This window comes from Telopea speciosissima, chromosome 5 (genome assembly GCF_018873765.1).
Source record: "Telopea speciosissima isolate NSW1024214 ecotype Mountain lineage chromosome 5, Tspe_v1, whole genome shotgun sequence".
Lineage (NCBI taxonomy): Eukaryota > Viridiplantae > Streptophyta > Magnoliopsida > Proteales > Proteaceae > Telopea > Telopea speciosissima.
This window is the reverse complement of record NC_057920.1, coordinates 45,018,661-45,045,591: the sequence shown is the minus strand read 5'-3', so window position 1 is coordinate 45,045,591 and position 26,931 is coordinate 45,018,661. Positions and strand designations below refer to the sequence as shown.

The window sequence follows — 26,931 nt, the reverse complement described above, 5'->3', positions numbered from 1 at the left end:
GAGAATAGTAGAGTGGGAATAAATCAGAAAAAACGCTAATGATTAGGTCTTATCAAAGAAGCAATTTTTGTGGGCTCCTCGGCCCTATAGAAGAAAAAAGAAAAAAGAAAGCGGGACAAAGCTTGCAAATGGAAAATAGAGCAATAGACTCTATAGATCAAAAAGTTTTCTTTTCACCTACGCATCCAACTGCTCGATTGAGAGAGATCCATCATATAACACCGAGCTGCAACTTTGGGTGGGTGATCTCCACTCATATTCCTCATGATTCCACCCAACAATAGACCCAAAGATCAAGGATTCAAGTAAAAAAATCTCTGGAAGTTAGGTCTGATAGTAGAGGAAGACCTAGCCTGATTTGTAGGTTTGGTTTTCCAATAGAAAGGGGTTTCGGATATGAGATTAGGGGGTTTGAATCGCATATGAAATGGTAATCTAAGCTGGTAATATTAAACCAAACCAACCCAAGATGGCAAGTCGGTGTTCATATAAGGCGAGTAGAGAGCATGAGTGGGGGCGGTGAGATGAGTTGCAAGAAATGAGAAATGTTTGGCATTCTGGCATAATCGAGGGGAGGGGGGGGAGTAATTTACTCTCTTTTTTAATATATAGGCTCACGATAATGGAAGCCATGATTGCAGAGGAGTGGGGGCGGGTGGGGTTGCAGGAGGAAGAAGAAGGAAAGAAAGAAAGAAAGAAAAAGGGTATGAGGTAAGAGATGAGGGTATTATTGTCTTTTTCATTTGTCTCTTGTTATTATGGGTAATATTGGAATATCACTTTATATAAAGGTATTTTGGGGTTTAAATGAATATATTAAGGCTGATGTCATCATTTAACAGCGTTTTTTAACGGAATGGGTACAGTTGATTGAATCTTTCAAAAGTAAGGGAGGGCATTATCATTATTCAAAATTTGGGTACTGGATTGATATTATGGATACACAGAGGGGAGGGGGACGATATTTCCCCTTCTATTAATGGTTTGAATGTCTTATTTAGGTTGTGTTGAAGCTAGGACTGTAATGGATTGAAGAGATTCCACATTTTGATTGAGGATTTAAGTGAAGAACCCTAAGTTTTGGAGATTTTCATTGAAGAAGGTATGTATAATTGATTTGGTTTCTTTAGTAGTTCATGAATGAGTTAATTGAGCTTTCAAGAGTGATTAGGTCCTTAGGATGCATGTTATTATTGGATTGTATAGTTACTTTCATACATTAAAGTTTGGGGACGAAATCCCCATGTTTGGGCATGAGTTCCATGACTATTTTGCTCTTACGAGCAGAATTTTTTAGGTGTTGGTTCCTACAGCTGTAGGTTGGAGTGTTGGTCGACCGATGATTGATCGACAACTTTCTATTTCTGTAGGCCAATGCGACGATCGATCGACTGCATCGACCGATATAGTTAAAGTTGGGATGTATAAAGATGTTTTTGCATGATTTTGTTCCATAATTTGATCAATCTTTGGACACCAAAAATCACATATTGATTTGATGTTTTGGTGACCCGTAGGGCCACTCAAAGTTGACTAAAAATTGAAAGATTGGAAAGCGTTTTAAAGGTGAGTAACGATACTCAATTATGTTAGGACATCTAGCTATTAGATTATGCATGTATGATTGATGATTAGAATGAATGAATACTATGTTTTATGCTAACAATGAGTTATGCACGCATAATAGATTTAAAAGATGCATGTTAGAATGTGAGTATGAAGACTCAATATGATAAGAGATGCTAGTTATGTGTTATGTGTACGGCGAATTGATTAAAATGATAAGAATACATGTTTGAAGGACTATGAGTGGGAATCTAAATGCAAAGTTATAATTGATGATGATACGATGCTTATTTCTCTCATGTCTATTATAATGTGAATGGATGAATGAATGCATGATCATATAGGACTATGAATCAACAAAGGGATGAAATGAATGTCATGTGCTTATATTGTACATCCAAGTATGTTATGTTTTCTATGTGCCATGTACATGTTTATGATGTTAAGGATGGTTTATGAAATGATATTGTAGTACACAATAAAAGTTTAAGAAAGAAGAAAGAAAGTCATTTGATGCCTAAATCAATAGACTACTCGGGAAAGTATGACTAGTGTTATGAAAGGCATTGAGGCTAAGGCAAAGACATGGCCCGACATATATGCTATAAGAGGCGTTGATGCTTTACTCAAGACACGATCCGACATAAAGGGATACAACACCCAAAGAGGGGTTGAGTTTAAGGCTAAGAATGGAACTGAATAACACATGTAGGATTCAATGCATGATGGAAATGATGTAAGATACATGTTGCCATAGGAATGGTTATGAAGTATGTATATGTATAGTTATGCATGATTGTTTATCTTGCTCATTGGACTATAAAGCTTATCCTATTATTGTTAAATGTTTCCACAGAGCAAAGAGCTAAGGATAAAGGGAAAGGAATTGTGATCGAGCATGATCACTCGGACTGAGGAAGACCTTGCTATTCTTTGAAGTGTACTTAATGTCAATATTATGGATGTTAGAATTTTGTTTTGAACAATGTATTATGTTATGTTTTGAAGGATGACTGTAAATATTGAGGTTAAATGCCAATAGTGTTACTACCCATGAATGTTTCCGTTGGACTCTAATGGATATTATGTTTATGGATCTTTTGATAGATTACCTATGATGGTAGCGGAGCTTTAGACTCCAAGAATGTTTATGATTCATACATAGTAGATGTTTTATGTGAATGTCTAAATATAACTTGCACGGACCCCAGCTAGATCCGGTGTCATGGGCCCCATTGGGTCTAGGCGTTCCGGGGTGTGACAGAACAAGTTCCTAAAAGTCAGACTGTCAAAATTCAAGCAGGATAGTTTGTCGGTCAATCCACTAGTCAACCGGTCCATAGGGCATTTTTTATCGGAACTGGCAGAAGCCTACCGGATCATACCAGTACGCCTGTCCGGTTGATCGGATCGTGCTGGTCGATCCACCGGTCGACCGGATGGTCCAGCACATGCCATAACAAATACTTTTCCCCAACAACTATATTATTCGGTTGACCATTAAGATCCTCAGGTCAACCAGCAAGACAAAAATAGATTTGTTAGAGCTATTTTTGCACATGTTTTTAGAGAATTAATTGAGCTCTATAAATAGTGAACATGTCAGACCTTTCACTATCCACTATAGTCCAAAAATTAGCTTTATTGAGAAGTGAAAAAGGCATAATTCAAGTCTCCATTCTATTGAAGTCAAGAAGTCTCTTTCAAGACCATTCAAGGCTGATTTCAATGATCAAGATCTTCACATTATTGAAGCATTTATTCTAGATAGAAGCTCTAAAGAAGGTCAACTTTACTTGCACTCATTTGCATATAATTCATCACTTGCAAGGAGTATATTTCACACTCCTTGCTTAGATAATTCTTATCTTTCTCTATTTGTATTTATGTTTGTTCTTGTTCTTGAGTTGGGTTAACTCTAGATGAGCAATGTAGTTTTGTAGTATCCTAAATTGTATTTAGGATTGTGCAAATGATTCTCTTAAAAGATTTAGGATCCTCTTATCCTGGTAAAAGGATTTGTAAAATTGTTCTTCCCGCACCTATTCTATTGAAAGGGAAAATTAATGAAATTCTCTCAAGATTAAGAGGAACTAATGAAATTCTCTCAAGATTAAGAAGAGTGAATGTAGACTTAGTTAGTAAAACTATTATAAAATCCTGTCTCCTTCTTTTATGCATTTTTATTTTATCGTACTTTGCTTTAAGTTAAGATCAAATCAAAAGAATTAAAAAAAAGCTTATGTCCCACACAAACAAAATTTTTTTTTTTCATAAAACAATAATAATTTTTTAAATAGATTATAAAGAAAAATAAAAATGATACTAAAGAGGTTCTAAATCACGATTTTCTTTTCCTTTCTAGACAACCAAACACAGTCAATTAATTGGTAAGTAGTTTTTTTGTTTGGTAGAATTGGTACGTGGTTAGGTCCTTTCGGACGGGTAAATATACAAACACACTATTTTGGGTAAAATACAAACAGATTTACCCAAAGAAAAAGGCGCAATATTTCCGTTTTGTTCCATTGTACTTCACTGAAATGTTGACGCGTGCTAGAAATCTAGAATCCATATTATTACCGTTATATATTTTTTTTGGTAGAACTGTCTCTTGTTTCAAAACCTTAAATTTGCAGTTGCTCCAAATTTGGAATCCATAATGGGACCGATTCCAACAATCCTCTCCAACCCCATCAAACCATCTTTAGAGGAGGCTTTTTTGATGGCTTCCCTTTTCTAGGGTTTTCTACTTTCTCTCTTCGAAGTTTCTTTTCTGCCATGGAAGCACTTTCGAGTTCAGTTTTCTCATCTAGGTTCACAGAGACTTACCCAGCGGTTCATTCGATCAAATACTCGATTAGGCGAAGTGGGTTTCTGAAAATCTATGAAACTACGGAAACTAGACGGTTTTCTGGTTTGGATTTGAGTACGGAGAGGGTATGGCCTTGTGGGCTTCAAGTTCGAGCCCTTGCCCGTGAGATTTCAGATGCAGGCGGCGAGGAAGAAACGTCAGAAGGTGGGCCTGGTTTGGTTCCCGTGCAGGGTTCTTCGTGTTTGGAGGTAATCGTAATGCTTTCAATCTCTTGCTCTGTTACTTACTTTTCGGATTGTTATGATCCCTTGCTTTCAGAGGATTGGGTATCTGATTGCGTGTCGTTTTTTATTTTTTATTTTCAATAAGATCTTATCGGAAGTCTGTTACTGATAATTCTAGGATTTTGAGTGCATATAGTGGCTCAAAGGTTATGGATTGAACGGAAGAGCACAGTTGATTCCAGTTTGTTATTCTTTTTCTCTTAAATTTTTTGTGCTTCGATGTATGGAAATATATATGGTTTGGAATATGCTGAAGAGATCAATCAAGCCATCAACTGTTTCTATTTTTTTGATAGGTAATATCAATTTATTGCCAAAAGAAAGGAAGAGAAAAAAATGGGGTGGGGGGAGGATATACAACAAACCTAGCCTTAGGGCTTAGGCTTACAAGAACCAACTAGAAAGAGTTAGGCTCAAAGAGTAGGAACTACAAAGCACCAAAGCTAAACAAACAACATTACAAACACTTTCTACCACAAGATAGAAAAAAGCGGCTAGCAGCTACTTCCCAATCAGCCAAGTAACTTGGATGTCTCATTTGCTAACAAGGAATATATTCCGACTTCTTCTCGGTCCTTTGAGATAGGAGACCTTACATTTTTCCCGAACATCAAGCTTAATATCTCAAATAATCAACGGTTTAGGTTGGGTCTTGTTTGGAAAAGTAATGTAATTCCAGATGGGTGTAAAATCAACTAGATCCAGAACAAAAATCTGCAAGGGTTTAATGTAATTGGCTAGGGTAGAATGGGATGAAATACTGAAATTAGGGTTAGGGTTTAATGAAGTTTAGGTTTTGATGTTAGGGTTAGGGTAAGTTAATGCAGGATTGGCATCAAATTGGGATGACATGAACTTCTCCCCCTCCCTCCTCCCTTCTCCATCTTCGAACCCCCCCACCTCCACCACCCTCTCCTCAGCTGCACCCACCACCACCATCCCCTGCTCCTCCCCCACCTCTACTCCCTGCACCTCCTTCGCCCCCTCCATCACCACCATTCCCCCTCCCACTATCTACACCACCTCCACCACCACCACTCCCTCAACCATCACCACTCCCAGCACCATCATTCCCCCCTCCACCACCACCTGTCCCCTCTCCCCTCTCCCGTCTTGCTGGCCCCAAAACCTGGGCCTCGATCATCTCGCAAACCCCCCCTGCACCTTCCTCGAGTTCTGACATTGCTCTTCAATTCGTTAAGCCTTCTTTTTTTGAAAATGGTTCCCCCTTCGCCCTCTGTCCAAACAACATTTTATCACTTGAAATTTCCAAATGGCAGTCTTGCCTTGTTGGACACTTCTTGGGCACTCGGCCTTCCTTCAACATTGTCAAAGCTTCCCTAACCAAACAGTGGAAAGCCCAAGGCTCTTTGGATTTCTACCTCCTTGACAATGGTGTCTTCATATTCAAGTTCTTCTCTAAGGAGGCGAAAGCTCGAGCTTTTGATGGCGCTCCCTGGATGGTCGGTACCAAGCCCATCTTCCTCCGCCAATGGTCTCCCTACATTCTGCTCCACAAGGTCGACCTCAGCTCCATTCCCTTGTGGATTGCCCTGCCTGGCCTCCCTCTTCAGTACTGGAGCCAAGACAGTCTCAGCAGAATCGGTTCCGTCGTGGGTTATCCCCTTTACTCTGATGCTCGCACCAGACGCTTGGATAGGCTTTCGTTTGCGAGGCTTTGCATCGACGTCTCAGCTGATCATCCACCTCCTTCCTCCATAACAACCGAGGAAGAAGACGGATTCTCCTTTGAACAGCTAGTGAAGTATGATTGGCTCCCCCCTCACTGCATCCACTGCAAGGTCTTTGGCCATGGATCAATAGAATGCTCAGGTAAAGCTCCCATCGTCGATCCTGCAGTGGCTATTGCCCCCTCGACGTTGCTAGATTCTCTGGTTTTTCCCTCTGTTCCATCGTCGACTTCAGCAAATCTTCCGATGGAACACCGGGCAATATTAGCTTCTCTGGTTCTTATCCCCGCTCCATCGTCGACCCCAGCATCTCTTCCGATGGAGCCTGCCGGACCTACTTCTGTTGGCCCCTCCTCCTCTAGTAACTCCCCTGGAGTGAAAGTTCACGCCGCTGCTTCTTCGTCCGTTGGATTTTCTAAAACCCCTAGCAGAGGTAGGACGAGGGGTCGCAACCGCCCCTCACGACGTCGCCGAGAGCTTCCTCCTCCTGCCTCTCCACCGCGATGCGTAGCCCCTCTGTCCACCTGCGACGCTGAAGCTCTGACTTTTTGCAACTCCTCAGGACCCAGAGACTTTTCGCACACTGAGAGCCTGCCTTCTGCACCACCTACCTCGTCTGATTCTCTGAGGGCTGAGGCGATTCTGGAAACCTCAGGTCTTGCTGCTGGCTCTGCTTCCTCTCTCGACAATCGCTCCGGTCAACCTGAAAAAGGCGCTGCCGTTGTTAGCCTGCTGTTGTCTGAGAACCTTGATCTGTCGCTGTTGTCGCCTCTCCCTTTGCCTTTGGAGGATATGGAGGAGCTCGGTATCCACATCGATGATACTCCCCTTTCCATTTTGGATGCCTGCGATCCTGCTATGGTCTCAGCGAGTTCCTTGAGAGAGGACTTTTGCCATTCGCGTGAAAAGGTGTTAGGCCCTGAGAAAAGGTTTAACCCCCCCTCTTTGTCGTTTTTTAAGCCCCCACCCCCTTTACAACCCGCATTTACATCTTTACCCCCCTCCTTCCTAATCCCCACCCCCCACGTGGCTCCTCACACGTGACTCTTCAACCCTCTCACCCTCCCTTTTTGGACCCCCGTCAGCCAACCCTCCCCCAAATCCCTCTTCACGTCCCACTTCCAACTCCCAGCCCAATTCATTGGCCCACCCTCCTTTAAACCCAACACCTTGGTTCTCCTCCCAGCCCAGCCCAAGTGCTCGTACCCAGTCTAACTCCTTCTTTACCTACAACCTTCCCATTTTTCAACCCCCAGCCCACCTTTACCGAAAATCCTACCCCAATCCCCTTCCCTACCCCTTCTCCTCCCACCCTATCCTCTCTCGATCCACTTTGGAACCCCTCTTTTCTCCTTTAGAGCCCCCTCTTCCCCCCCTGTCTCTCCTCCCTCGTCCCCCCCTCCCCTACCCAGCTGGCCTTATCCGCTAGATTCCACCCTTTCCTTCCTGGGGTGGCGCTGCCCCTCCCCTCTCGCAGGCCTTTAGTTCGCAGCCCGGTGGTCGCCTATACTCGTAGGCGATACAAGAGCTCTCCTCCAAGTTTTGAGCTGCCCCCTTTCACCTAGTTCCCATGTTGTCTGGTTTTATCTGGAATGTCCGTGGCCTCAATTCCTTGGCCAAACATCTTGAGCTTCGCTCTTTCATCAAATCCTCCTCTTCCTCCTTCTGTGCTCTCCTTGAGACTTGTGTTCTCCAGGAAAACGCCCCCCGCATCATTGCTTCTATCGTTCCCTCCTGGTCCTTCGTCTCCAATTACATCCACTCTCCTTCTGGTCGGATCTGGGTTCTTTGGGATCCCTCCAAACTTCATATTTCTTCTTCCCATTCTTCGTCCTAGTTTATCCATCTTCGCCTCTCCTTTCATAGCTCCCCCTCTCCCTTCCTTCTTACTGTGGTTTATGCTCTCAACCAAGCCATCGACCGTCTCCCCCTTTGGGCTGACCTCTCCCTCCTCGGGCCCGGCTCAGGTTCCCTCCCTTGGGGGATCGATGGGGATTTTATTGTTGTCCGCTCTCATCTCGAGAAGTTGGGTGGCAGGCCCACCGATCTCATTGCGGTCAACTCTTTCAATGACTGCATTAAGAATCTCGATCTAGATGACCTTCGGTGGTCAGGTTCCCTCCTAACTTGGCATAACCGTCGGGTGGGCCCTGATCGCATCGCCTGCAAGCTAGACCGATTTCTAGTCAACGAAAATTGGATATCCTCTCTTCCCCATTCCCATGCCTCCTTCCTTGTCCAAGGCCTTGCTGACCATTGCCCTTGTCTTATTTCCCTCCAGCCCTACTCCTCCTTTGGCCCAAAACCCTTCAAGTTCTTTGATATGTGGACCTCCCATCCCCTCTTCTTGCCCACCATCAAGAAAGCTTGGTATATCCCTGTCTCTTCTCCCTCTCTCCCCTTGGTAGCCCTAGCCCGCAAGCTTCATAATACCAAATCTGCTCTCCGTAGGTGGAACCTCTCTACCTTTGGTAACATCTCCTCCAGGCTGTCTTCCTGCTGTTCTGATCTCTCCTAGGTCCAATTCAAGCTTCAATCCGACCCTCTTAATCCTTCGTTAGCTGTTGATGAGAAGCGCCTCGCCGAAGAGTTTTCCTCCCTCTCCCTCTCTGAGGAAAGCTTTCTTCGCCAGAAATCCCGCTCCAAATGGTTGGAGCTTGGCGACTCGAACTCTGCCTATTTCCACTGCTCCATTAAAGCTAGGCACAACTCCAATTCCATCACCCTCCTTCTGGCTTCTGATGGATCTTCCCTCTCATCTCCCTCTGACATTAAAGAGGCTGCCTCCTCTCACTTCTCCTTCCTATTCAATCCCTCTCTCCCCCCCCTTCCCCTATCCCCCCAGCTCTCATCGATAAGATCATTCCCCCCTCCCTCTGTCATTCTCTCATCGCCATTCTCACTGATGACGAGATCTCCCAAGCTATCCTCTCCCATAAATCTAATAAGGCTCCGGGCCCTGATGGCTTCAGTATGGGCTTTTTCCTTAGTTGTTGGGACTCTTCTAAAGGAGAGTTCATTAAAGCTATCCGTAGTTTCTTCTTCAAGCCTGGTCAGCTAGCCCAGATCAATCAAACCTTCATCTGCCTTATCCCTAAAAAGGACGTGGCCTCTTCCCTGATTGACTTCCGGCCAATCTCCCTCTGTAATCTCATTTACAAGTTCATTGCCAAAATCCTGGCCAACCGGAGTAAGTCGGTCATCCCCTCCCTCGTTAGTCCCAACCAATCGATGCGGGCAATATCATCCTCTGTTCTGAGATTGTCAGCGGCTTCGAGCGCAAATCGCACTCCCCGGCTGCTCTCTTAAAAATCGATCTCCACCAAGCATTTGATTCCATTCGCTGGGATTTTATATGTGATGTGCTCTCCCTCATGGGCTTCCTTGCTGTTTTCATTCGCTGGATTTATGCCTGTATCTCCACCCCTTCCTTCTCAGTCTTGGTTCATGGCTCTGCCGCTGGCTTTTTCCGATCCAAATTCGGAATTCGCCTGGGTTGCCCTCTTTCCCCTTTCCTCTTCTCCCTTGCCCTGAAGTCCTATCTAGGAGCCTCCAATCCGAAACCGACCTCTACCTCATCTCCCTCCTTCCCAAATGCAAGCAGATTAATCTATCCCATCTGGCCTTTGCTGATGACTTGATGATCTTCTCTAAAGCCTCCCACTCCTCCATCTCTGCCATCATGAACTCCCTTCATCTTTTTGAGTCTCTCTCTGGCCTCAGGGTCTATCTCCTTAAATCTAAAATTTCTCTCTGGTATTCCGGACTGCTCAAAAGAAGCTCTCCGCCTCCTGACAGGTTTCTCCTTAGGGACTCTTCCTGTCACCTATCTTGGTCTCCCCTTGATCCCGGCCAGGCTCTCCTCCCACCACTGCACTCCCATGCTTGACAACATTCGGAAACGTCTCTAGCTTTGGAAAGGCAAGCTTCTATCTTATGCTGGTAGACTCGAATGTATCCGTTCGGTTCTCCAAGCAACCTACATCTACTGGACTGGTATCTTCCACATCCCTAAGGCCACTACCTAGTCCATTGAGCGCCTATTCTGCGCCTTCCTTTGGAAAGGTTGCGATACTTCGAGATTCCTCCACCCTGTGAGTTGGAAATCCATCTGCCTCCCTAAATCTGAGGGTGGCCTGGGCATTCGTCGTATCCGTGACTCCAACAAAGCGGGCATTCTCAAACTTATATGGAGAATCTCTTCTTGCCAGGATTCCATCTGGGTTTCTTGGGTCCACTCTCACCTTCTTAAATTGGACTCCATCTGGACTGTTCCCATCCACGCCAATTCCTCTTGGATTTGGTGCAAGATCCTCTCCCTTCGGCCTCTGGCCCTCCGCGGCATCTCCTCTTCCAATTCGGACGGATCCTCCACCTCTCTTTGGTTGGATCCTTGGCACCCTTTAGGAATTCTCTTTAATTTGCTGGGCCCCAGGGCCATCCATTACTCTGGCCTCCCTATGGATGCCACTGTCTCCTCCCTCATTTCCTCGGCTTCTTGGTCCCCGAACCCTTCCCTCAACCCTGCCATCTCCGCTCTTTTATGGGCTAATCTCCCCCCGCTGTCTCAACATCCCCCAAATCATGCGGATAAGGTCACCTGGCTCCCCTCCCCCAACGGCATCTTCTCTTCCTCCTCTGCCTGGAACCTTTCCAGGGACCTGAACTCCTCTGTCCCCTGGCATAAGTTAATCTGGTTTAAAGGCCACATCCCCCGTTACAGCCTAAATGTTTGGAGAGCCCTTAGACTTTGCCTGCCCACACAAGCCTTTTTGATCCACCGCAATATCCCAGCTCCCCCCTCTTGCAACCTTTGTTGGATAGGCCGTGAAGATATCCCTCATCTCTTCTTTGAATGCACCTTTACCTCCACCATTTGGCATAAGGCTTTATCCTCCATCTGGCCGCGTAACCGTAGGATCAGAACCTTTGAGCGCGAATGGCAATGGTTGATTACCTCTTTTTCTGGGAACCCCATATGTGACACTATTGGGAAGCTCGTCTATAACGCTGCTATTCATTATATTTGGATGGAAAGGAACCTCAGGAGATGGACTTCCAACTCTAGATCGTTTGATGTGATTTGGAAAGCCATCTCCTTTGATGTGTCCTCCAAGCTCAGTTGTATCCGCCAGAGGCACTGCCAAGACAGCCATAGAAATAGGCACATTTTGACTTTCTGGGGCCTTGATTCTGCCCTTCTGCGGTCCTCCTCCTCTGCGTAGGCTGGATTTCTGCCCCTCCTCTCTTTCTCCTTTCTTCTTCCTTCCCTCTTCCTTCTTGGGTTGTACATTGGTTCTTTGGTTCGGTCTTCCCTACCCCCTCTTGGGGCTCGGTAATATATTTATTTACCAAAAAAAAAAAAAAAAAAAAAAAAAAAAGGTAATGCAGGGAAGTTTTCCAGTAAAGGTCTTGATAAACTTTAATGGACTCAAGTGTGTAAACTAAGATGGTTAGAGAATTAGGGTTTGGGTTTTTGGATTTTGGGAAAATGAAAAGAGAAGAGATCTAGGGTTTAGAGTTAGGATTATGGGCAAGGGTTCAGGTTAAGTTCTACTAAGGTGGTAGTGGTTGCTCGATCCAAGTTTGGTTGGATTCTGGTGGCTAGATTGACCTAGGCAGGAATTAGGGTGTGGGGAATGTAGCTTTTGATCGTGTCGTTATGAGATAAAAAAATAGATATTAATTAACCCTATTGCTACTACTAGAACAGTGGTAAGAAGGGATCAAATCCATAGGGAACTGGAAGGCTAAGTTACTTAAAATGATGTAAAGTGATTTCGAAAACAATTATCTAGAGTGCAATTAAAAATAAACTATGAACTAATGAACAAATAAAAATCGATGAAGAAAAAGAAAACGATGAAAGAAGACTGCCTTCAGGTTTCGAATCCACATTGATCTTTATTAATTAATTACTGGGGCATACTTCGGTTTATTACAGCTACAAGCTTAATGATACCACATAATAATAATTGCAATTCATCCTAGTTATAGCCTATCTTGTCGATCGCTATCGTCTTTCGCATACGCTTAACACGCTTAGTTCAGTTAGATATAGGCCATCATCGGTACAACCACAATCACAATAAAAACCATTGCTTGAATAGAGAATATAAATCACAGAAATAAATCCTCTAACTAGATTAATAAATTAAAATCATTCACATTGAATGGTCTACACATCAAGCAATCAAGTGTAATAAAAACCAGAATTTAATTAACAACGTTCAATGCTTCATTTACACCCATAAATAGAAGATACTTAGCCACTCATGGGGCTAATTGACAGGGGAGAGCAAGTATTCTTCATGGTGATGTAACTCAGGTGGAGAGCTGGAGCGGCTGCAACGATGGATGAAGCTGCTGGTTTGTGATGGGGCTGTTGTGCAGTGAAGATGAGGCTGCTGAAACGGTGATGGCAAGGCTGCTCTGCCCCTGGGCTCTCTTTGCTGGTTCTAAGGTAAAAACGTGAGACTGTCGAAACAATGAGCCCACCTTGCTTGTTTCCAGATCCAAAAATAAAAGAAAAATGAGAGAGATAGAGACCAAAGAGAGAGAGTTCTTTTTGTAAAAATCGTGAAGGGGTTTGGGGAAGAGAACGAGAGATGGGAGAAAAAGGAAACCGTGGAAGGATTTTTTGGAGATAGGAGAGAGATAGAGTCGTAGAGGGAGAGAGAGATTTTAGGAGAGAGAAGGATTTTAGAATAGATTGGGAAGGAGAAAACGTGGAATGTTTTAGAATAAAGAAACTGTGGAGAGATTAGAGGGAAAAAGGGGGGGTTTTAGGAGAGATAGGATTCTTAGAATAAAATAGGATTTTAGGAAAGATTGGGAAAGCGTGGGCAGCATGTGAGAGAAGAGAGAGATTTTAGGGAAAGATAGGATTTTTGGAAAGATGGGGGATTAAAGGAAAGATGGAAATCGTGGGCAGCACATGGCTCCCCCCTCTTCTCTTAAAAACCTCATTCCCCTCTCTAAATCCCTTTTTTGCCCTCAATTATTTATTTATTTATTTATTTTTATATCTTCTTCCCCATAACTTCTAAACCCAAATCTGGCCCGTCATTAAACTGACTTCTCACGCTTGTATCATCTCCATGCAACTTTGATGTCGACTCCTTAAAGGCTCGTAAATATTTTAAGCACTCAATTACCGTTAAAACCAATAAATATTCGGGTTGTCATCGTTTGCCTGGAACCATAGAAAATTACAAAGTGTTATCAATTAATCATGAATAAAAAATTAAAATCATAAATTAAATAACATTTTTCATGCCCCAACTTGTACTTTTACTCATCTTCAAGTGGAAGAAAACAAAAAGTACTCTGCTATCTCAAGAAAGCAACTTAATTCAACCACTGCAAAGCAGATAAAATTTCAATCAATGAGTTTATGACAAGGATCCTTAAGACTGCCAATGAAGTTCAACACAAACTTAAACTAAGAACAAGAAATTCTCCTATGGTCAACCAACTTCTACTTTTACACTCAAGTCCACTCATCTTAAGCCAAGCCATGATGTTCAAGCGCTATACAAGCCCACTAGACATGCAACCATTATCACGCTTTTTTTTTTGGTTTTTTTTAGCACCTACTACTCTAATCCGTGCAATGTCTTGACCTCTTAAGCTTTCTAGATGGCTCTTGTAACGAGCTTTAGGCCAATCACTCTCAAATTAGATGGCTTTAAGGATTTAGGTGTAAAACACCCCTCAGGTTTATTTACTCGAGTCAAATAGGCTACAAGCCAAGACTGGATCAAAGAGCAATTTTCTTTCATCATGTTTTAGACATTTCATCCGTTTGACGCGAAACTCAATGCTGGTGGCAAAGAGGCCCAGTTACTAAGAAGGAAGTCGCAGACTCGCAGGTGCTTGTTTTTTTTTTTGTTTAAGACATGATAAAAATTAAAATTTTAGGTTTGTATAATTACACATGAATCATCTTAGCATTCACAAAAGATGGGAAATTTATATCTCAAGTGGAAAAATTTAACAAACAATGAGAGAAAAATAGTGTTCTATGTTTAACTAATTGTTGAAGTGATCAACAATCTTTCAGAATCTCATGCTACGACTTTTGACAACAACATTGTATGCTCTAAAGGTGAAAAATTAAGCATGAATTTGAAAAAAAAAATAAAAATCAGAGTTGTTCTCATTGTTCGTCCCTCCCCGACTGAAATGACATTGTCCCCAATGGCATGCAAAAGATTATGACAATATAAAACAAGGGGAAACAAATGAAAACAAGGGGAAGGAGTAATACAACCTTTTGAACTGGAGTGCTACGACTAGCAACCGGCGCTTGCCATAGCTATTTACTGTCTACCTAAAAAAATAAGAAAAACAAAAACTGAAGTAAAATGGTGGGTTGCCTCCCACAAGCGCTAAGTTTGCTGTCTTCAGCCAGACAAAGGGTGGGACTCAAGAAAACTCATAAATCGGGTCAATTAAGTCAACCTTGGCCCTATCAACCTCTATTCCACGTTGGGAAACAATATGACCTAAAACAATCCATTCTTGAACCATAAAATGGCTCTTCTCCCAACTTAAGATAAGATTTGTCTCCATGCAACGTTTCAAAACTCTAGTCAATTTGGGGAGACAATCATCAAAAGAGGAGCAAAAAACAGAGAAGTCATCTATGAAAACTTCGAGAAACTCCCCCACTATGTCAGAAAAAATCGACATCATACATCTTTGGAAGGTGTCGGGTGCGTTACACAACTCAAAGGGCATCTCTCTGAAAGCGAATGTACCATAAGGGCATGTGAAAGTTGTTTTCTCTTAGTCTTCGTAGCAAACATGCACTTAATTATAACCTGAATAGCCATCTAGTTAACAATAATGGCTTTGGCCTACTAATTTCTCAAGGATTTGATCAATAAAAGGCAATGGGAAGTGATCCTTGCGGGTGACGGAATTCAGTTTCCTATAATCAATGCATACACGCCAACCTGTGGTTGTGCGAGTCGGGACCATGTCACCCTAGTCGTTCTCAACGACAGTGATGCCAGATTTCTTAGGCACAACTTGAGTAGGACTCACCCACTTGCTGTCTGAGATGGGATAGATAATACCTGCATCTAACCATTTCACCACCTCATTCTTAACAACCTTGCACATTTTAGGATTCAATCTACTTTGTGCATCCCTGAAAGGCTTAGCACCATCGTCACAATAGATACGATGCATACAAATCGATGGGCTAATTCCTTTCAAATCTGCCACAGACTACCCAATGGCAGCCCTATGTTCTTTGAGAACGCCCAACAATTGGCTTTCTTGATCAGATGTCAAACTGGAAGTAATGATGACAAGTAGCGTCTCATTTGATTCCAAGAAAGCATATTTCAATGAATCAGGCAATGGTTTCAACTCCAACACCGGTGAGGACTCAACAGAACTCAATGTTGGCTTCTTAGCTAGGGGAGGAAGTGAGTCATACTTGGCAGTCCAATAGGGATGATTTGAAGAAATAGGGGCATCCAATAAAGCATTGACTGTAGCAGTGTCAGCCTCAACATCCAAATCGTTATCGTCGAAGGAGGTCAAACACAACTGCAATGGGTTGCCTGCTAAAATTGTTGGAATGCAGCCTGTTACTTCTTCATCTATGACATCTATGGAGAAACACTCTTCCTCACGCTGGGGACCTAAGGAAGCATTGGAGATGTTTAAACGGAGCTTCTTGGTACCAAAGGAAATGTCCATTGCACTTGATCTACAGTTGATACATGCATTGGTGGTGGCCAGGAATGGACGTCCTAAGATAATTGGTTGTTGTTTCCCATTGTTTTCCATGTCAAGGACTAGGAAATCAACGGAAAAATAAAGCTCATCTACTTTCACCAGAACATCCTCAATTAGACCTCTAGGTATCTTAATGGACCGATCGACAAGTTGGAGAATAACCTCTGTGGTCTTCAACTCTCCAAAACGAAATTGGTCATAAACTGAGCTAGGTAAAAGATTGACACTCGCCCCTAGATTAAGGAGTGCTTGCTCAAAGGAAAGGTTTCCAATGACATATGATATAAGAGGAGCTCCAAGGTCCTTAAGCTTAGGGGGAAGTCGATTTGATAGCACTGCACTTACTTGCTCAGTCAAATGGACTGGTTTTGGAACATGGGTCTTCCGCTTACGCTTTTGTGTGTATAAATCTTTCAAAAATTTAGCATAAGCTGGAACTTGTTTGATTGCATCAAGAAGGGGAAGATTAATTTGGACTTGTTTGAACAATTCTAACTGTTAACAGAACACGATGGGATGTAATGCTTGAGTGAGTAATGATCACCCCAAACTCTTCTATTTATAATATTGAAAAGAGAGGACAGAATTACAAATAGGCGATGTGGGACTAAAACCCATATGGCTGACTAAACAACTTAAGAATATAAAAGACAAATATACCTTTCGGGTCTCACTCAACACTCCTCCTCAAGTTGGTGTATAGATATCACACATGCCCAAGTGAACCTAGAATAGCAGTCAATAAAAGTGACATACCACCGATGGCCAGACAGGGAAGCTTTCCTACTAGGACCCCACACATCAGTATGAACAACATGAAATAAGGAAGAGGATATTTTATTAGAAATAGGATAAGTTGAACGTATCTGTTTAGCCAAGACACAAGGCTCACAAAAAAAGTCTTCCTTATTACAGTCTTTAACTAATGCTGGAAATAAATTTGATAAAGTACCTAAAGGAGGATGGCCTAGTCTAGAGTGCCATTTATGTAAGTCAGAAGAGAAAGATGCCGAAGGTAAAGCCTGGGTAGTTGTAGGATCACCATCAAGTAGGTACAATCTGCCATGCACTTTACCCGATCCAATCGTCTTCCCCGAGTCCAGTTCCTGAAAAACACAGTAAGTGGGAAAAAATGTCACTTTACAATTCAGGGATTTAGTGATACTGCTAATGGAAAGAAGGTTAGTTGTAAATTTGGGAATATATAACACAGATGACAGGGTAAGGGAAGGAGAACAACCAATGGATCCTTTCCCTGAGATGGAGGAGAGGGACCCATCAGCAATTTTGACTTTATCCTTACCTGAAGCAGGAGAATATGTATTAAAAAGGCTGGAAGAACCTGCCATGTGATCAGGAGCACTGGAGTCTATGATCCATGGAGTGGAAACTACTGATGCACAATGTCCAAAGAAAGGAAATACATGCGACGGGCAAAGAAGGAGCCTGAATTGGCGCGAGATGTAGTAGAGGCAGCGGATGTGTTCAACATTCGACGTAGAGCCTAGAGTTCTTCCTGGGAGAAACCGATATTAACAGTGGGAGTTGGAGCTACACTTTCTGTGTGATTGGCTTTGTTTTTAGATTTAGCACGACCACGTTTGGCCTCAAAATCCATAGGCTTCCCATGTAATTTCCAACACTGAGCCTTAGTGTGATATGGTTTGTGACAATGCTCACACTTCACAGGCTCTTTGGTGGTAGTAATAGTAGCAACACTGTCAAAAGAAGTAACAAGGGTGAAGCCAACAGTCTGTAAGGCTGATCTCTCAACTTTAGGAGTAAGCATCATGGCAGCCCTTCGTGTCTCTTCACTGTGAACATAAGAAAAGGTCTCCTCTAAAGTGGGGAAAGGAACCCGACCAAGGACTTGTATCCAGATAGGGTCATAATCATCATTGAGTCCAGCTAGGAAATCATAGACCCGAAACTGATCAACATAAGAATGATAGGCAGTAATGTCAGTAGTAGTAGTAGGTTGAAACCTAGTATAATGATCGAATTGCTGCCATAAACACTTGAGGGCAGCATAGAATTTAGTGACAGACATCTCTTTCTGAGTAGTGTTTTGGAGTGTCTTCCTTATTTCATAAACTTGAGCACCACTTCCTGATTGACCATAAGTTCCCTTGACAGCAGTCCATAGCTGAGTAGCAGTGTTAAGGAGGAGATGTTGACTGGAAAGGTCAGTGGTCATAGAATTTAGAACAAATGACATCACCATAGCATCGTTGGCAGCCCATTTAGTACGGGCAGCACTTTCTTCAGCAGGCTGTTTGGTGGTGCCGGTAAGATGGCCAGTCAGTCCCCTACCAGCCACAGTCAAGGATAATGATCTGGCCCAAATTAAGTAATTCGTACCATCAAGCTTAATGGCAGCAGCATAGGGAAGGAAGTCATTCCTAGTCTGACCATCCCCTCCAGAAGTAGCAGTAGTTGTCTCTGAATCACCCATAGTTCAGGTAGAAACCGATCCACAAATTTGAAAAAAACAAATCTTCAAAAACTGAATCAGATCTGAAGTATGGGTTTTGAAGTTGCTGCAATTTCAGCCGTATTTCAGCCGTCAGAATAGGCTAAAACTGGGATCGAATTCCCTGCAGGTGGTGGGGAATAAGCCTTCAAAAAATCAGAAAATTCTGATGGTGGAATAAGAAACCCTAATAGGGCTGGTTACACAATCGAGTAGAACCTTGGGTTTTGAAACTGTATGAGTTTCAGCCGTCAGAACAGGCTGCAACAGTGATCGAATAGTTCCCTTGTAGTGGAGAAGGTACCCTCCAAAAATTGACCCCTTCTGATGAGCCAATAAGAAGCCCTAAATTTGAAGAAATTTAGGAATAGTTGAATGCAAAGGAATTGCAGGTTTGAATCTGATGTAGTTTGGATTCAAATCTGCAGTCTTGAAAATGAGTAAGGTGTAGATCAATAAGGGCAGGGATCAATCTCCAAAAAAATAATACAGAAATCCAGCTTGTAAAAGACAGCAGCTCGATCTCCAAGGTTTGGAAGAAACCTGCGGCAGATTCTGATCACACCAATTTGTAGAAGCTTCAGTGAGGTGTCATTGAGGGCAGCAGCTAAATCTTCACTGGATCACCTCAAAGTTGCTGCCCTGAATGAGATAGAGAGTCCGAGAGAGTTGGAGAGGAAGAAAACCAGTGGCGAGAGAGTTGAGAAGAAAACCAAAAAAATCGTGGGGGTGGGGGCTGCTCTTGGATCAGATGAGGCTCGATACCATGTAAGCAGCTTTGAATATGAATGCTTGAGTGTCTTAGATCAATCACCCAGCCCCTTATTTATAACAATACCAAGTTACAATCAAAGTATGAATCCCCAATCCTATTCCTATTAGGAATTCCTAGTACAACTAGGACTCCCAAACAGAGATCGGATAGAAGGGATAAAAAACAAAAAAAAGGAAGAATTAAAGTATAAAATAACTAAACTAATAAGGACTAAATTACCCCTATTGGGTAAAGTAGTCAATCTCAACAATAATGATACCAACAATTAACACAATCAGTGGTCTAATGGAAAGAGGGCTAACCAGCACAGAATCCGTTTGAGCTTAAGCACTCACAGAGTCAGTTTGAGGGATCACCAAAGCCCCTCGAAGGTTCCTTATCTTCGGACTCCTTTGGTGTTTGTCACACAGTCACTTTTTTTTTTTTTTTTGAAGAAGGCACTTACCTCGATCGATAGGGGAGGTTGGAGGATGTGTCACCAGAAAACCTCGGCTGAACCTCAGCAGAGAGAGGTTGGAAATGGTCTAATCCCCTTTATTTTTTTTTTTATTATTAATTTTTTTAACCTTATAACACCTTGCGATGGTGTAGGGAAAGGTTCAGAGTTCAGACAAGAATCAGGGGAGGGGTGATGGAAGTGGGGTCAGAGGGGGCTTAATATACTCGGAGGTGGGGTATAGCGAAGAGGTTGAGTGGGATTAAACTCTTGTTTGGGAAAGGGATTTGGGAAGGGAATGGGTAAAGTGAGGGAAAGGGAAGGGGTGTGGCGATTTGAGAAAAAAGCCAAAGATGATAAATAAAACAAGTATAGAGAAAGGAGCACAACAACAACAACTCAGCGATCACCTACCTAAATGGGGTTGGCTACATGGATCCTTGTCCTCCAATCAGCTCTATTCGAGATCATACTTGAAACAAGACCTAAACTTTGCATGTCTTTCCTCACAACTTCTCCTAGGGTCATTTTCGACCTGTCCCTACCTCTTTTGGTTCCTTCGATCTGGATTAGATCACTTCTCTGTACTGGGACATCCCAAGGCCTCCGGCACCTCAAACGACTTTCTTGCAGCTTGTTGTGTATCAGGGTAACTCCCAACTCAACTCTAATATGGCCATTCCTTACTTTATCCTTCCTAGTTTTACTGCACATCCATCTCAACATCTTCATCTCTGCTACAATATAAATGCTTTAAAATTATCGTACTTGCCCATGTTGTGCCCTTGGCATGTTGAATACATTCATGGGGTAGAGGAGGAGAATTAGATCTTCTTCCAACTTGGTTGGGATATAATGTTGTGGTTGTAAATCTAAGAAGGGTAATTTAGAAGAATTGTGGAATAATTATGTAACTATGCAATAACAATCTCTCCTCAAAAGGGGGATTTTTCAAACTGGACAATCTCTTTGGGATGATGAGAGTTTATATCTTCATATGCTTTTGGGTTCATAGATTCCCCCACCTTTTTCTCTCAACAAAGGCTTATACTGATAAAAAATTTTCCCAGTTCTTGTGCAGGGAGGAGGTTCTTCCTCAAAAAGTACACATTATTCTTTAAAATTATTTATTAAGGGAGGTACATTGCCTAGAAATTTGAGGCTCAATCATCCGAAATTCCCTTTTGTCTGTCCCTCTGGAGTCTGGATTCCTTGAAAAGAGAAAATTGCCAATCCAGTATGATGTATAATAATCAAAAAAAGGGGGGGGGGGGGGAGGGGTACGTGAAGGAATGAACTCTAACTAGAGAAGCCCACATAACCTGAGTCCAATCAGATCTTCCCAAAAAAGAAAAAAAATTGACAACTGTGGCTGGTATTATATTCAATAAAAGTATGTCACTTATCTTTCTATTGATCTCCATCCATAAACCTGTATCTCTTTCAAAATACTGTTGGCTGCAAGCTTGCAACCATCAACCCTTAAATGAAAAGCAGCGTCAAACAATAGCCCAAAACTTCAGAAAGATTAAACTGATAAGAAAATAAACAAAAATTTATTGGGCTTTGACCAAATTCCTTGAGCAACAAGTATGTGTGGATAAGATAGGGCCTTTCTATAGTTCACGACTGAATAGCTTGCTTCACTTTCTTGACCTATTACCCAACTTAGCCATGTGAGGAATAGGATAGAAATAATTATGAGGTTATTGATAAGCTCCTGGTAATACCATTGGAACATCAAGACACCATGGCTGAAGGACATAAAATAATCCCCTCAAAATAAGAGGTCCTTAACTTGGTTTTCCTTGTTTAGCCAAGAATCAGAATTCATTTTTTTTCAGTAGTTTGTGATGGATTTCCTCCCTGCACTGCCACCTTACTCTCGCTATTTCTCTTTCAAATTATTCTGGAAGTTAGTTTTTACATACTGAGATTTCTATGCCTGTTGAATGCACACAACTAGTTGTCATTGAGTCTACACAGGACTTGTGGCCCTTCTGTGTCTGTGCTAAACTGTGGGAATTTAACATTGTCGTTCATTCTTCTTGGGATGCTGAAGTTTCTGTAGCTTGTGATATCTTTTGATCAGTCTATAGTTTGTCCTATCTGGAAAATTTAATGATAGTATATAGCAAATGGCTTCTTCTACACTATTGTGATGGAATCCCTTGTATTCTGAAGGGTAACTCAATCCACAGTGGAAATAATGAAAAGGCTTTGGATGAAAACTCAAGTATGGCATCACCTCAAATGGTTTCAGGTGGAAGTGGAACTGGTGGGGGTACAAGGGCAGGGCTTTTCAGAACACCAATTTCTGGTGGTGTGCAGAGTGCAACCTCTGCTCATGATCTACCTCGACCAGCGTTGGCCGTTCGCAATCTGATGGAGCAGGTAGAATGGTGTTCTGGTTTCAAGGTTTAATCACGACTTTTTCTTTGGCCATTTTTATGATAGTTGCTATTGTTAAGAGTTTATCAGTGACCTCACATTTTTCTTTGTTCTGAGTTCTATGCCTGTTTGTTTCTTTATCATCATTGAAGGCCAGATTTGCCCATTTGTGCACGGTAATGTCCCGGATGCACCACCGTCGGGAGGGATACCCATTTGGTTCGTTAGTAGATTTTGCACCCGACTCAATGGGCCGTAAGTAATTCGACTTGAAAACTTGCTTTTGGGAGACTTTCCTCTTTCCCCAATCTTTCTCTCTCTTTCGTTTTCTATGTCTACATGCACATGTGCACATACATAAATGTTGAACCATGAAACCAAGCTTAGTAGATGGCCCTTTGATTTGAGCCACACAGGTTTGCTTAGGTCATTCTTGAGTCTTGATCATTGATAGGGGACCCGGTGGATTTATTCACATGGCTAATTTGGTTGTCATTTCTATCATATGGCTCACCACATATTGGACTTTTCACTGTGCATTTTAGTTATCCAACTGTTGTGGAAGAAATTGACTTTTTTGATAATTTGTCTAGTAGTAAGCTCTTTCTGGGATGAAGCTTACCACATTAACTGTGAATGATGTGGGCCATGTGTTCAAAGACACCAGCTGAGCTGCCATGGCACTGGAAATAACTCGTCAAGCCAAGCTTGGCTATCTGGGCCATCCATAAAACCAGCACCCATATATCTATATTCTTTCTCTAAATATATGCATATGCATGCACATAGACGCACAAACATGACCTGTTGTTTCCCTTATATGGGCACATGTGTACACTCACACATCTTGAAGTAATCTTCAAGGATATCTTAAGCACCAATTTACTTGTGGCATGCTGATTCATTTGACTCACATGGGAGGGATTGTGGCAGCTACTTGGTAGAGTTCCAACTAAGAAGGCTTATTTATATAATCTCAATGATTGCATATTTGCATGATCTTAACTCCCCAGAATCTGAAGAGTTCTATAACATAGGTAGTTAAAATCTTAGAGGGTAGTTTAGTTTGGCCCATTTAATCTTGTAGCTAGTACCGATAAATCGTTGGATCAGCCTGTTTGTAATTTGTTTTACATCTATTGGATCATCATGAGTAGACTATGGCAAGGTTCCAGGTTTCGGTTAAACTAGGTTCGAAACCGAAATTTCGGTTGAAACCTTCATTTTTTTCTGCGAGTTTTGTTGGTTGGTTTTGAGGGCTAAATGGCCAAATTAGGTCCTGAAACTTCTAGGGAACCCTATTTTAGGCCTTTAAACATAATAGAACCCTTTTAAAAAATCACTCCCAAAATTGTAGTTTGATTTCAGACCCTAGGTTGGTAGTGTAAGATGTATACACAATGTTTAGTACTCATATAATTCAAGCGAAACAACTTAAATATGCATTAGGAATGAATAGACGTCAAATTATAAACCATATCATAGATCTTACATGGTTTGTTACAAAGAGTGATATACCTTCAACTTTGAATCCTGCACAAATTTTCCAACAACACAGCAAATCGTCTCTTCCACTGCATTCCTTTATTTCCCAAGTACTTGTTCCAACCTTGTACAATGGTGATACACCCAAGCACAACAAATTGGGTTTTATACTGAAGGCTTTGAATAGTATGGAATTTCGACCCATTTTGCTCAAAGTATGAGAATTTATACTAAAGGCTTTGAATAATTTCGACCGAAATGTTGGCAAAATGAAACAAAAGATCGAAATTTCGTTGAAACATTGCAATCCTTCAGTATGCAGGCTGTGTTTCGTTTCTACAGCTTGCGAAACTTGAAATATTTCGGTTAGTTTTGTGAAATTTCGTCGAAACCTTGTATCATGGACTGTGCTACCCAAACCCATTTGGGTATCCATGCGAAGATGAACCGGGTCCAACTGGGTCTTTGGGTTCAGTAGGATTTATTTATTAGGGTTTTTATTAATTGGATTTTTTCTTGTAATCTTTTATTTAATATGGGCTACCTAGTGGTAGAGTCCTTTCCATACTTTAGTTTTTAGGTTAAATAAAGATAGAGTTGATTTAGGATTTTATTTCAATTAGGAGTTTTTATGTTTAATTTCAGTTTTAGATTAGGGGTCTTTATTTTCTCCTTAAGTACAAGCTTGTAATTGTTGTTTTAGGAAGATTTGACTAATGAAATTTTGAATTGTTTGTTACCCTATGGCACGAATGAATCAGGTTGTGTGACCTCTTCTCCCCTCCTCTGATATTTTCTTCTATTCTTCTTCTTCTACTGCTGCTTTTTATTACATATTCTTTTCACGTAGTTTCCTCCCCATCCCCTGTTCTGGCGTAGGAACAGACCATCACGATTGAGGACTGCTCTCTCTCATCTCCTCTTCCTTCCGCCTCATATTCTGGGCATAAGTTCACCTCCATTGGGCTTCTCTACCTGTACAATCTAGTGGCTGGAAATCATGTGGACTGTGAGTTGCAAGGCTGATTCCAGATTCTGTTCTTACCCTACCGCCAGATCTGGTTTCAGGCGTCTCCAGTTCCTCTTCAGCTAGCTTGTTCCAACCAATTACTTATGCAGTTGAGAGGCTTTGAGGTATGGTTGCTACCCCAGAATTTCAGAATAAAAAACCTTCAAATGAGAGATCTCTCTCAAATGATTGAAACCTGCCTTCTGCCTGGTTCTGTTGGCCAAAGGTTGAAGACAACCTCACGAATGTGCTTCTAATTCTTTTTACCAATTTGTTTTCCAAATATACCCCTTCCCGTATTGCTAATTCTTATTCCATCCTTATTTTATCCTAAGGTCAACATTACCCCTATCCTTTGATTCTTAATCCCCATCATATCCTCCCTGCTTTGGCTACCAGATTTCTCCCTAAAGATTCTAGGTAATTTACCAGATTGCCACCATCCCTTGTAAACATTGAAATATTTACTATCTTGCCACTTAATCTTGGATTTGGGTGTTTCCTTGCTTGGGTGGGCCCTCAAGCAACCCATTAAGGGTTATTCCAACCCGGGTCTGCATTAGAAAGTGTGTGATTGTAGGATTAGAAGAAGAAAGTTGAAGCCATGATTCAATTCCAAGGCCTGGCCACAACCTACTAGAGTCCTTTTTCAATCGAGAAAAGGTGTTGATTTTCATATAGCACTTCACATCTCATAGGTAAGAAGGAAGCGGGCTACTCCCCGAAAATGCGCCGCCCGTAGGTTCATTTATCGTGGGGGCTAAGCAGCAAAGAAGAAAGTCCTTCCGAGTTCTGCCCCTAGGGTTGTCTATGATCACCAGAACAAGCAAGCAACGGAGGGAGCCCCTATTTGAGTAAGCTGATCTACAACCACTGTTGATCGTAGACCCTTGGGGGTTTTGGTTTGATTGCTGGATGTTTCCGATCAATAGAACAGGAAGAGAGTAGTCCGCCAAAAACAAACACCACCAAAAGTAATGACCACCAAGATACACATAGTGATTCGATCTTTTGATCACCCATTTTTGGAAAACCTTTTTTGGGGGCTTCTGCTTTACACACGGAAGATTGGATTGCCTGAATCACGAGTCTTATATACTGAGTTACGATCACCTCATAATTATCTATCATCTTATTTTGTTTTCATTTTCTTATTCAGACCCAATCTTTTCATTTTCACCGTTGGCTATCCATACAAGGAATCTTTTGGCAGATCCAAGGTGCACACTTGTTGTGCAGGTTAGTGCTGTAAAATTTTGCTCACTTTTATCTTCTGTGGATTAGTGCTGTGATTTATTGATAGATGGCTTTACAGATTCCCGGATGGAGTGGACTATCAAATGCAAGGGTAACAATTTTTGGTGATGTCTTTCCTCTTCCTGATCATCAACAGGTACCTTCCCCCCTGAATCATTTAATTGGAAAATTGGTTTATTATTGAGAAGTGAAGTTACTGTCCTAGCTTTCCCTAAGCCATGCACATATATGGTTGTGTAACATTGAGTTCAGGACGAAATAGTGGGTTCTAACTATATGATCTCCTTGGTTTTATGCCAGCTTAATAGTATGGCACAATTACTAGCATTATCGACTCTTCTTTTATCTTTGTTTCCCTTTTCCCCCAAAGCTGCCTTTTTTGGGGGGTGGGGTTGGGGGGGGGGGGGGCGGTTGCTTGTGTCTTATCAAATTGATTTCGACATTCTAGGAAATCTCCTTGTTATTGGGGGACCCAATGAATGGTGTTCACACCAAATAAAATATTTTAAATGTTTATGATTTCCAAGGAAGATGGAAAATTTTCAATTGAGGCAACAAGGATATTTCCAACGGTGCTATTTATATTATTGATTATATTGCTAGGAATGGGCTCATAAACAGTACATAGCAAAACATCAACAGGGAGCTTCACAGCAATGGGGAAACTTCTACTACTTCAGGATGCAAAGCATAAGGTTTGTTTCTGAATTTATTATAGCGTGGAAGTCATATGATACTGCCATGAGATATTTCGTTTTTTTTTACTTTATGAGATATTTTGTTTTATGTCTTCTCCTTGTCACAATAATCTATTGAATTAACAAGTCAAGATTTCATTTTGTTTTCTTCCTTCAATTAGAAGTTTAATATTCAGCGCAGAAAGTTGGAAAAGAACCTCTAGAACATTGTTGTCATGACAACAAGGAAATCCAAGGCAGTGGTGGAGGGGAAAAGACCAAGACGACACCAACAAGGCGCCTAGGCACCACC

General features: G+C 42.0%; 1 protein-coding gene across 1 annotated transcript in view; it reads left to right on the top strand.

The window, feature by feature from the left end:
- The first annotated feature begins 4,275 nt into the window (after positions 1–4,275).
- The window catches only part of LOC122662427, a 61,913-nt gene continuing 39,257 nt past the window's right edge, over positions 4,276–26,931 (top strand). The window contains exons 1-6 of the mRNA XM_043858056.1: positions 4,276–4,629; positions 21,984–22,193; positions 22,343–22,445; positions 25,844–25,923; positions 26,000–26,077; positions 26,545–26,636. Coding sequence (XP_043713991.1) covers positions 4,348–4,629; positions 21,984–22,193; positions 22,343–22,445; positions 25,844–25,923; positions 26,000–26,077; positions 26,545–26,636 — 845 coding nt within the window. The 5' untranslated portion in view covers positions 4,276–4,347. The remainder of the gene's footprint in view (positions 4,630–21,983; positions 22,194–22,342; positions 22,446–25,843; positions 25,924–25,999; positions 26,078–26,544; positions 26,637–26,931) is intronic.